Source organism: Sinocyclocheilus grahami, unplaced genomic scaffold (genome assembly GCF_001515645.1).
Source record: "Sinocyclocheilus grahami isolate Dianchi unplaced genomic scaffold, SAMN03320097.WGS_v1.1 scaffold67.1, whole genome shotgun sequence".
NCBI lineage: Eukaryota > Metazoa > Chordata > Actinopteri > Cypriniformes > Cyprinidae > Sinocyclocheilus > Sinocyclocheilus grahami.
In genome coordinates this window covers 518,564-531,339 of record NW_015505246.1, presented here as the reverse complement: position 1 = coordinate 531,339, position 12,776 = coordinate 518,564, and the positions used below count along the sequence as shown (strand labels likewise).

Sequence of the window (12,776 nt, the reverse complement as noted above, 5' to 3'; positions counted from 1 at the left end):
TGCGTCTTTCTCTGACAGTTTAAATGCTTCCACACTGCTGATGTGCGCTGCTGCATAATAAAGAGTGCGCGCCTCTCACTCTGCGCTGGTTGCTATTTGACCGCGTCATATCATTGTTCGGTACAATTTATTCGGTCTTTTCTCTTATTTGGTTGCCGAACATTCGGTGCATCCCCAAATATAAATTCACGTCTCGCACACTTTAATGCCCTTTGAATGTAACATGTACGTTCCCTTGCAACTGGAATCATGACGGAATTTCATGTGAAGTCCACTTCGCAGGGCACTTACGGTCGAATAAGACAATGCTAGAATGCGGCTGCCTGAACAAGAGACCTCCTTTCTGAAGTTAAAGTGTTGACTGGTGTCACTATCTCGCGAACGCGCCAGCGGATCTCCACCAAATTCGGGGGATTCCAGCCCCCTGGAATCGCTTGATCGTTCGGCGCCGGACCGCGAATTTAACCACCGTAACTCCCGAACCCCGGGGGAGGTCTCATACGAAAGAGGGCCTCTAGACGTCTCTGACAGTTTAAATGCTTCCACACTGCTGATGTGCGCTGCTGCATAATAAAGAGTGCGCGCCTCTCACTCTGCGCTGGTTGCTATTTGACCGCGTCATATCATTGTTCGGTACAATTTATTCGGTCTTTTCTCTTATTTGGTTGCCGAACATTCGGTGCATCCCCAAATATAAATTCACGTCTCGCACACTTTAATGCCCTTTGAATGTAACATGTACGTTCCCTTGCAACTGGAATCATGACGGAATTTCATGTGAAGTCCACTTCGCAGGGCACTTACGGTCGAATAAGACAATGCTAGAATGCTGCTGCCTGAACAAGAGACCTCCTTTCTGAAGTTAAAGTGTTGACTGGTGTCACTATCTCGCGAACGCGCCAGCGGATCTCCACCAAATTCGGGGGATTCCAGCCCCCTGGAATCGCTTGATCGTTCGGCGCCGGACCGCGAATTTAACCACCGTAACTCCCGAACCCCGGGGGAGGTCTCATACGAAAGAGGGCCTCTAGACGTACACTCAATTCGCGTTCGAGAGGGTTCCTCGAGCTGAAGGGATCCCCTGAATTTGGTGCGGATTCGCCACGCCGTTACGGAGATATGGCCGTTCAAAGTTTCAATGGTTTTCCATAGACCAGGTCGCCAGTAGCAAACAATGGAGCTCTGCTGGACAAACTAAGTAATTACACATTTCAAGAATTTTATCTGCATTATACGTTCTGTAAAAAAAAATTTTATATTGGTGACAGGCTCATATCGGCCGATAATATCGGCAAAACGATATATCAGTCGGCTCTACACCTAACCCACCATTAAACCTACCCATACCTCCAAGCCTGTCCCTAATCTTACCCCTATCCCACCTCAATAGCAGCAAAAGTGCTTTGCAATACAATTTTAACACAGCAAGTGCATTGTACTTATTTTTTTTATCCAAGTACATAGTAGTTAAGGCCACCTAATATAAAGTGGGACCAATCTTTGAATACTTAAGTGTATATAGTGGGAAAACAGAATTTCATTGTCTGCTTTGCTAACTAAAAGCCTTCATTGCATGATTTGCATATTCCATTGATGGAGTACTGAATACTATCATGTTATCACAACACTAAAGGACACGTTTGCTTAAGTTTACACAGGTAAATAGAAAAAAAAAGAACCCCGAGAACTACAGTAACTTTTCACAGAAGTGTGCATTCCTTCTGGAATACAGAATTATTCCTACACACTGTACCATGTGAAAAACTACACATTTTCAAACTAGACTAGTCAGTAGGTTTCCTGAACGATTAGTCAACTATTTGATCCTAAGGAAGCCTTATATAATACAGATGGTTACAGTTATCCTTCTCTGACATTTTTGGGGTTGCAAGAAATCTCAAGACGCACTGAAAAATTGAAGTTCGTCTTAAACACAACACTTGAAACAGTATGCTGAAAAACAGCACAAAAGCCAAAGACATACGTATGAATGTTTCCGCATGTAACAGTGTCTTAAAGGTCATGATTTAAAAAAAAGAAAAAAAAGAAAGATTCTTAACACTCAAAAGCACTGCTGCTAAAAATACCAAAACGAACAGAGGATGAATATATAGAAATGGCTGCTTTGGGGGCCGATACGGATACCGATATTAGGGAGTAAAAAAAGATAGCAGCTGCAGAAAGAGAGCTGTAGCCGTGGTGGAGATGATTTTTGGTGTGCCGGCAGAACAACAACAATGTGCTACATGTTTCTTTTCCCCTTATTTTTTCCAATTGACGGAAATCCGTCGTAGTGACGGAAAACTTTCATCCCCGAGTAGTATTATGAGTAGAGATAGTTTTACTCCAATAAAACGGTCAGATGCACATGAAGTGACTCTCAGAGGGAGTCAGAGCAGTTCTGGAGATGTTGTTCATGTATTTATGTCCTCATGTAGTGAGACGACAGAAGCTGAAAATCACCACGAGCATCTCACTTTGTGTAGAAAACAAAACCGCGCGTCTGTGCCATTTACATACACAGACACGCAGAACATGCTGGATTCATATTTAAATAGTATTTTTGTGGCTTAATATTTACAGATACTAGTCCATATTGTGACTATTTAAGTGTACTGACCTACTTTTGGGGACGGAAAGACAAGAATTGCTATATGGATTAATATGACGATTAAACTTCGAAAGGCTACGATTTCACTGAATAAACTTGAGTGCTGCACGTCAGCTTTGTGGACTGCGGTTACCGGGGGAAAAAAACTGTTTTGAAAGTGAAACCTGCTGGCAGAGAATGAATTTGCTTTTTCAATAAGCCCATCTGCTTTTTAAATGTGAACCAGTGGATCGACACAAAGCTAATGCATTATAAAAATCTAAACAATTAAGACACCAAGATATATTTATGTTATTTAATATAATAATGAATTGATAATAATTGTTTAAATTAATATAATTGATACTTTTGACTCATCCCTTTTCTTAAATTGGTTAAAGGCTGAAATGTGAAGCGCAGATCTTTAAAAAAGGTCTTAAATTTGATTTTAAAAATCCTGCAGATACCAGGTTATTTTATGGTACCATTTAGAAGAACTTTGTTTTTTTTGTTTTTTTAAATCAAGCCCCTTTTAACTGACCTTTTAGGTTGTTTTGAGAATGTTCTGTAGGCTACAAATAAAAAAAGGGCCGCTGTTTATTTGCTTTTTGCAAATTTACAGACAATGCAATTGAAATGTTTACATTGGATTGTCGGGGTAATATTTCTGTCCACTGACAACAAAGTTTTCCTTCTGAATTAGCATAACTGCACAAGTTTTATACTTAAAATCTTTAAAAACAAATTACATTAGTTATACTTTAATTTCCTTCAATAAAAAGGAAATTGAGTAAAAGGTGTGTAGACGTGGATTAGTAATCTGGCCCCTTGGTATAAAGGAGAAAAAAAATGCTGGCCCTCATCACGACCAAAGTTGCCCATCCCTGACCTAGATAGATTACATCTGGGGGAAAATAAAGGATGTGATGTTCAGAACATGGTAACTACAGTAATTATCAAAGTGGGAAGTGATGCCCTCTGGGGGCATTTGGCCAGGGGTGTTTTTAGACTCCATTTAGTGGTTATTTTGGGGAAATCCCAGTTATTTTGAGCAGTAGAATGATAAAAAATGTGCGCCAATATAAAATTGCAAAATAAATCTATCAGTACTTTTTTACTTAAGTGCATAAATTTTACTTTTGTACTTTCACTCGAGTAAAATTGGAAAAGGAGTACTTTTACTGGAGTAATATTTTATTATATGTATCTGTACTTTTACTCAAGTACTTGATTTGTGTACTTCGTCCACTACTGGTTGTCGATGAGCGAAAGAGCAGAATAAGGATGGCAAAGCAAAGTGTGGATGCGCTGTCCTTGAAGGACGTTCAACTTGGACTGGAAAATGGTCAGTTTACTGCTAAGAAACCCACGTCAGGCAAGTCTGACTTGGGACATTCTTCTCAGGGATGGTAAATTGTTCGGTTAAAAAGTGATTTAACGTCGCAATGGCTACAAGCCAACGGTTGTTATTTTGCTTATAAATTTAAAATGACAGATGTCGTTTTTTTTCTCAAACCAGAAAAAAAAGCCTCTTTTATGTTGCACTTTAAAAAGGTTATTATAAAATGTAGCCTAATGAATAGTAAAATAATATTAATGATAATTTGCTGTTACAAACGATGAATTATTCAAAGTTTCAACAAGTTTCATTTGGACGAGTGAATATATAGTGTTTATATATAGTGTTATATCCACGGACTATTACCTGAAAAACAATGTCTAAAGAAATAGGAATAACTGCGTGATTTGTTGCTTCTTCACCGCAGTAAGAAAAAATCCCATACCGTCACAGCCATATATAGAAGTACAATTACTGACTTTCTAAGTAGTCACATGATACTAAATTACATTTGGCATTCAATGGCCATATTGAGCAATGAGAAAGTTAAAAAAAGGACATTCAATATTTGGGTGAGCTATTTTTTATTTTATTTTTTTTAAGCGTTATATTTTCAAATTAAACTGTCCTTATTTGGCAACCGACAATTACAATACTGCCAAATAAAATGGCTTCAATCGGATCATCTACATCAAATCACTTCCAATATCATAGGTCCATTATGACATTGCATTTAATTAGTGAATGAGAATTTTCTCAAGCAAGAGTAAATAAGCACAGCTCTACTGTGCAGATGATTATGATTTTCCATTCATCCCTAACACAATTACGTAATAAGGGGGAGCAGGTGTTAGCATGTCTGGGTGTACAGTGGGCGTTACCTTGAGAAGCAAAATTCCAGCTGCTTCTTCAGTGAATCCTTCAGACTCTCTTCAGACAGCGGAGGCTGCTCCTCGACCGTCTCACCCTCCACTGAGCAACACAAAACACATACACACCCCCAATGACAATCAGCCAGTAAGCAGCACTGGAATGGAGTGGAACTGAAGTGTGACAGTGGGTGTATGTGACAGACCTGGTTCGTAGAGTGGGTAAGCCAGTTCTGCGGACTCCATGCCATTCAACATGCTGTTCTCCATAGGAGGGGCTGACTCAGAGTCACCATAGCCAACACCATACTCCTTGAAACCTACAGAGGAGAAACGACAGTAGTAAATGAGTTTGGAAACTTACTGATCACTTATGTAAGAACAGCGATAGGCCATTTAACCCTCAGATCTCATAATCTCACGGTCATTAGGGCAGACACACTCCACTGAGAGAATGAGCAATAAATTTAGCTTGAGAATTAGAGAAAGATTGAAAAAGAACAGAATGGATAGAGTGAGATAGAGGAGAAACGAGAATTAAAGATCTCTACAGTGAGAATGGTTCTGGGTCCTTCCAAGCGCGATACTGATCATCACTGGGTTTTAGCAAACTTTAACATGACACTCCAAAATGGCCGCAGCTGCCAACAACACTTGCAATCAATCTAGCCATTTCCCAAGTAGATGAACTAGTGTGTAGAAAAAAAACACATAACTCAAAGCATATGGGTTTTAAATGACATGTAAATATTGAAAATTTTCAACATGAAGTCAATTTTTCCACATTTAATTACAGCACTAAACAAATGGCAATCAAGATACGTACCTTCCGACTCCTCTGTGGAGACAGTATCTGCTTGTGGCCAATGGCACGTCTCTGTGGCTGCCTCTGGAGCCTGGGTGTTTGGTGCAGACACTTCCTGCCACACTTTAGCATTGGGATTCAGACTGGCCCCCTTGGTGGTCACCTTGAAGACAAGGTTAAACAAATTCTGGGTTAATACAGTACAATTTTTTTTTTACAGTTAGATTTACACATCAAAATATAATAAAATCAGCAGAAATGTGTCAACTGTAGCTTAATTTAAACTGAATTGTAAGACTACTAAGTAGAACATTGCTGATCATTTATCTACCTATTACCATGCATCGGAAATAGACAGCCATCTACCGTAGCACAAATTAATCAAAGTTCATGTTTAATGAACAGGCAACAATGTAGTTAGGCGTCAGTGTATTAGGCAAATAGTTATCCACCCTGTTTCACAGTACGGTGGGAGGGTAACCATGAAAAAAGAAAAAAAGGGAGTAAAATACTGAAAAACTTGCCTTCTGAAATCTGAATACACATTAGCAGCATCTACTTCTCAAAGCTTGCTAGTCACAGCTGTTGAACAATCACTGATAATGGACAACAGCAGCAAACACTTTGGTAACAACATTACAAGTATCTGACTTGAGTTTCTCAATTGACAACATGTTAAGTGATTACAAAATGATAACATTTCTCTCAATATCAACTTGCATAAGAGACATTTTAAAGTGCACCAAAAATGCAACAGTGGCTCAATGGGTTTCTTTATTAGTAACATAATGGAGCCCATTCAGGAATACATAGATAAAATATTGTAAATGATTTGACACAGCATTGGAAAAACGCAGCAAAAGTGCAAACATTCACTCAAAATTATTTAAAAAAAAGGGGGGGGGGGTCTCTCTCAAGGGCTAACAACAGATAGGACTCTATCAAAGTTCCACATGACACTCTGAGGCACATATTACAACACCGCTTCCACCTTGCTGTATAGTAAAAGTCGAATTGTGTAAAATATAACTTAGATCTATCTAATCAAATGAAACGTTGCACTACAGCCACAAGGACGTCTGAAGAGCAAGGAATACAAACGCCACAAGATAAGCATGGGCACCAACTATGAACACACTTTACGAGTTTAAAAACCATAACTGCGCACAACTTCTCTCTAACATCTCTATACTTTACACTACTGCGCTCGATCAGGGATGAACCTTATTCACAAGATATATTACTTACCCGACGCGACACTCCATGCACACAGGCAGGAGGCTTTAAATAGTCGGCCTTTCACCCATTTAATCTGATTAGCCAATCTGATCAACCAGAGCGAGAGTTTAGAGCAAAGAGCTACAAACCTGCATCTGAAACGCAGCCTGGTTAACCTGACTAGCGCTTTATTGGATTTGGACGGGTTAAAGTTATTTTTGAACTAAAGGTTAAATTAAAAGCTGAGGCAATTCGTGGATGCCTTCAGTATTTGATGCGGTCTTCGCTTTAGTTGCGATCCGCGCCGATAAAAGTTACGTATTTTGCGCAAATAAAAGTCGCTGGCTAGATAGCCAAGTTAGCATTTGTCGCGCGCACGTGGATCTTTCGCTGTCGACGGTCAGTTCGCGTACGCATAAACAAAGTCTTACATAGCAGCTTAACTAATCTTGCTTATCGCTAACTACTCGCTTTAAAGTAAAAAAAACAATAAGAAAAAGTATGACTGCACTACAAAACCACAACAAATTCGTCTCCTTGTTGAACTCATGGCAGGCGCCATCGAGCTGAACCCATGCCGCAGCTGTGAAGAACCTTCGCGGTCGCCAGAATGACCTCATTAACTCACCTCCACAAACAACAGCATGGTCTTCTCCCCCGACAACGTTATCACTCGCTAGATAACCAGTAGGCGCTTTAACCTAGCTCACAATAACGCGGCACCGGATTCCACTTTCCGTTTAAAGCAAAAGTGCAAGTTCACAGCCAAAGAGTTTCCCGGCCACTCATCATCTGCATCAATCCCCTTTGCTCTGCGTAAGCATCTACACGGCGGTTAACGAGTCTGATTGGCCGTGCGCTAGTCTTTCCTTTGCCTCTTTTGTGATCACATGCAGCACGCTTTGAATATTTCCCGCCCACTGTTATGGGATTGGTGCGTGCTGGAATACGTCATAACGAATCTCCGTATGATTGGAGCGGGCTTACGTCTGTCAAACTTCTCTTCAAGTTACCGGAACTATAACCTCTGCCACCGAGATCACTGCTGAGCACGTGGCAACAGCTGAAACAAATGCTGTACAGGCCTGACAAAAAAATGAATGAATGAATGTAGTTAAAATGAACAATTTCGAAATAACGTTACATTCCGAAACAATCAAACGGCCGTTAAGGATGAAATTTGTGTTGCTGTATGACACGGTGTCTAATATCATTGTGTCACGAAGCACCGAATAGTCCTAGGAACGCCCAATTCAGATCACGAACAATCTGGTGGTTGGATCTCAATGCAATTATTCGCTATTGAAGACTAATGCAGAACAAACCGAGCCTACGTCCCAGTGCATACTATCCATCCTAAATTCTGTGATATTAGTCATTTTCAATACTATTTAGGGCAGATAGGGTGGATAATATGCGCATTGGAATGCAGGGTAAGACTTGACAAAAGCTGAAATCACCATATAAAGTCTTCTAGAACTTTCCAATAAAAAGTGGTTTAATAGTCATTCAGACAAAATATTAAAGTATGCTATTTTACTCAAAACAATATTAAACAATACTTCCTGTTTATGTAATTATTTACGAAATTCCATAGTTTCCTAAAAGTTACATTTTCTACTGCTGGAATTGTAACTCTGGGAATCTTGATCTACACTAGCTTTTCAGAAACCAAAGTGAATTTTATTTTATTCTGAATGTACACAGGAAAGTTTAAAGGGGTCATATGTGTCATACAAGTGTTACAAGCTCTTGGTGCATAAAGAAGATCTGTAAAGTTGCAAAAACTAAAGTCTCAAATTCAAAGAGATATTCTTTATAAAAGTTAAGATTTAACCACGCCTACCTAAAACGGCTCATTCTAACACGCCCCCACATATCTACCTCACTATCTGGGAAGATTTGCATAACGCCTCCCAAATGTTTACGCAAAGAAAGAAGGCGTAACTTTTATTCTCGCTGTAGTATTGTTGCAATCTCGCCATGTGGAGACGCTGTGTTTCGTTGTGAAAGTGAAACTACTTTGTTTGGCCTTCCAAAAGAGGACGATATCCGCTTCGTCATGCCTAGAGCTGATCCGTGCTGGTCGCTGAGGAAATACATTAATACATCGCCGGATCAGCTTTCACCGTGGACGAAGCGAAGTCCAGCCCGGGGTCGCCACATGTGGTTGGCGCAAGCCCGCCGGCCGCGCCGTTCTCAAGCCCACCGGCCTCCGCTCACTCTAAACGACAACTGGCAGTGCTACATTTGCTACAAGTGCCTGCACTTCAGCGTCCGTCCATCTATCGCTGTTCTCCATACTTGCGAAATAAGTTGACACAATGTTTACAGTATGTTTACACAGCGTTTTAAATCATGGTGGGTGAGGGCGTTTTCATACGCGTTTGGCCAATCGATGTCTACTTACGTCACGGTTAGTACCAGTTGTGCTGGTTAGACCCTGCTCCGGAGTAGGAGCTAATTTGGTTCTCGAAAAAGGCAGTCCGATACTAAAATCGCACCCAGTTCCGGCGGTGCGAAAACGCCAAAAAGTGGGTAGTTCCACAATTAGTTCTGGTACTATGAAAAGGTTCCCACGGTGCGAAAGGCCCTACAGTATGGTAGGGGCGTAACATTTCCGTCACACGCTTGAGGTATTCGGTTAATCACAACGCACTGGATAGCTGGCCAATCAGAGCACACCTCGTTTTTCAGACTGATGAGCTTTGTAAAAATCGACGCGTTTCAGAAAGGCAGGGCATAGAGGAGAAACAATAATGTACAGTATGTGGAAAATAATGTGTTTTTTAACCTTAAACCGCATAAACACATTTCATTACACCAAATACACAAAATAATGTTCTTTTTAGCAACATCATATGACCCCTTTAAAAACAGGTTCTCAAGCATTGGGCTGGAGCCCACTATGGGGCCTGAGCAAACTTCTTAGGTAGCCTCGAAATTACTTTTAAAATTAGGGAGTAAAAGCATTAAAATAAGATAACACAACTAAGCAACAAGATATTTCTTGCTTTAATGCACCTCCTCAAAAACCTCCCAAATGTAATAGGTAAAGGTAGCCTTCTTTTAAAAGTATAATTTCTAGACCTGCAGAAGACATGTAAATTAATAAAACTGTAAAGCGTAATGGGCATTTTTAATATGAATATACATTTTTCTAGTTTTGGCGAGCTCTGAAATATTTTTCAGGGTAGAAATTTTGAGTACAAGCTGTTTTTTTAAAATCGTTATTAACCTTAATCTTTATCATGAACAACTATCTATTTACAACTGGACAACAGTATTAATGTGATCATGAATATGAAGTGTGATGTGAGAATGACACTTTAATGATGTTATTGCACAAACTTTAGTTAGGAATTATCTCTCTTTCCTAGCAACTACTCAGCAACCACCTAGCAATGCCCCAACAAACATGCAGAGTACTCTCAGCTGCATATAAACAACTCTGAACACTTTAGCAATCGCCTAGCTAGGCAGGCCTACATTCCTTGAAATTTCAAATCTCCTTTCAGACTTAGTAGGCCTACATATTCAGTCTCAAAACAATCTTTGAAAACTTCCTTTCATTCAAAGTTTGTTTTTGCTGTTTATAATTTATAGTCATTTCTCCAGGCTAACATTCACTTTTTTATGCTGTCATTGTGGTAAGTGACAATTCAGATGACTGAATGCCATAATTAACAAAGTGGGGCACAGAGAGAGCGCGAGAAAGAAAGAACGTAAATCATGATCATCTGGAAAAGTCATGGGGCCTTTAAATATTGTTGTGGACAATGGGGGGCCTTGGAATCAAAATGCTTTCAAAGGATTCTCACAGGTTATACTGATGTCTGCATAATTCTGATCTTTCAGAGAGACTCCTGCAGAACAGACTCGGCACATCTAGGACAGAAACTGGAAACAAAACCTTAATCCACTTCATTTTGTTGCAAGTCCACATCTGACACAAGTATCCTTTTAATATTATATTTAATATTATTACCACATTATTACCATTGAATAGCATCACTGCATCATAATGGTGCATTTATAGGTAAAATGAAGGGTTTTTATGTTAAAGCTGACTTTCCTCACCATGTTAAAACATTCATTCCAATGACCAAGCCACTTAAGCCTATTTAATACTCAACAAATGACCACTGACGTCATTCACACAGGCATGATACAAGAATCTAAGCAAATCTTTAACAGCAGTATGTGCCTGATTAATGTATAATATACCTGTAATCAAATGTGAGTCACAGCTAGAAATTAAACCATGTCCAAATGGAAAAACACCTCATACTGCTTGATTTGTTAGATAAGAATATCATCAGCATTGCTTTATATGACAACAATTTAATACATTTAATTTATGATCAGGTTTTACTCTTTTAAAATGCCATTTTTTTAATCAATATAGATAATTAAATGGAAAGGCTTTTATTATTACTCAAGCAACTCGAAACAAACAGTTCGCATGGTTAAAAAAAGTAGTTAATTATAACCTAAAGCAAGCTGTCATGTGGTCATGATGTAGTTTAATTAATTTCCAAATGACATTAACCCGTAGTAATAGAAAAGTAGTCAACATTAATTTGTGTCACGCGTCCTAAAGTCATGAAACCATTGCTCACTTACAGCTCCGCTGACCAGGATATGAACACGTGCTAATGATAATTTACGCGCAGACGAAGCCTTGGTGGCAATATATTTAGTTTATGTTGCCTAGTAATGTCGTCTTACTGATGTCCGACTTAAAGCCGAGTAGCCAGTGGATCGATACTTCATTTGCAAACGACCTGACAATCTGTTTAGCGCGCAAGGACACAGGTAGTTTGTCAACGTATTGCAAGTAACGTTACACACTAGTGCTTACCATTTCGCTAAACGGTCACTCTAAACACGTTGCTCTAAATATGGACGTGCTGCATTATAGACGAAAAGTTACCACACGGTCACGTCGCGTTTAGGGGGAGGGTTAAGTGCCGATTCAGCACCGCAGGCCTGAGCTCACCATGCCGCCTGGGTCCTCTCCGGTTTTCTCCTCTTGATCTCGGGCGACTGATCCCGGCTCGACCTCCTCCTTCTGTTGCGCTTGGCTGCTGCTCTCCGAAGTCATCGGCCGCCTTTGGCTCTGCGATCAAGCGCCGTGCGCCTCCTCGCCCGATCCGCCACTCCTCTCCTCTCCTCCTCGCCGGCTGAACGCAACAAGCGCTTGCTCTAGCTAGTTAGGGTCGGTTTGTCTTACCGTTTCAGAAACTCAACGAATGAAGGAAGGAAGAAAAGGGAGCACTGACGCTTGCGAATCTATCTCCAGTACGGGTCGAACGTTACTTTATACACTAATAAGCCTTAATGGGCATCAGCGAGCGTTTCTGACAGACGGCAGACATTCACCGCCACCGTCCCGACAGACAATGCGAGCAGCGAGCACCCCATCCGTTGCGCTAGCTCTTCCCTGGCAACAGAGCGCAACACGCGCTGCGCCGCATAGCGACAGACGCGCAGCGAAACTGCAGCCGGGCAACTGCGAACCATGACACAGCGAATAATACACACGTAATTACAGCAGTCCTCCACCTAAACTGTTTTTGTGTCATTTGAGATTGGTTAATGCTTATGCCCTTCATTCTGAATTTTAAACGTTTTTAGTAAAGTATAGGCTATTACTGATCAAAAATACAGTAATATTGTGAAATATTACAATTTCAAATAACAATTTTCTATTTGAATATATTTTCAACTGTAATTTATTCCTGTGATGCAAAGCTAGATTTTCAGCAGCCATTACTCCAGTCTTTAGTGTCACATGATCCTTCAGAAATCATTCTAATATGCTGATTTGGTGCTTAGTTATTATTAATCATGGTTCTTCTTCTTATTAATGTTAAAACAGTTTCTGCTGCTTAATATTTTGTGGAACCTTTTTTTCAGGATTAGAACGTTCAGAAGAAGAGTGTTTATTTG

General features: G+C 40.1%; 1 protein-coding gene across 3 annotated transcripts in view; it reads right to left on the bottom strand.

The window, feature by feature from the left end:
• The window catches only part of larp4ab (La ribonucleoprotein 4Ab), a 23,237-nt gene extending 10,985 nt beyond the window's left edge, over positions 1–12,252 (bottom strand). Inside the window, exons 1-4 of one of the 3 annotated variants that reach the window (XM_016271999.1) lie at positions 11,824–12,252; positions 5,625–5,766; positions 5,005–5,118; positions 4,811–4,901 (exon numbers count right to left, since the gene is read on the bottom strand). In XM_016271999.1, the coding sequence (XP_016127485.1) occupies positions 4,811–4,901; positions 5,005–5,118; positions 5,625–5,766; positions 11,824–11,928 (452 nt within the window). In that variant the 5' untranslated portion in view covers positions 11,929–12,252. Of the gene's footprint in view, positions 1–4,810; positions 4,902–5,004; positions 5,119–5,624; positions 5,767–7,449; positions 7,680–11,823 lie in introns of those variants that run through there. The other 2 variants (XM_016272000.1, XM_016272001.1) reach the window with 2 other exon arrangements.
• Positions 12,253–12,776: the final 524 nt, after the last annotated feature.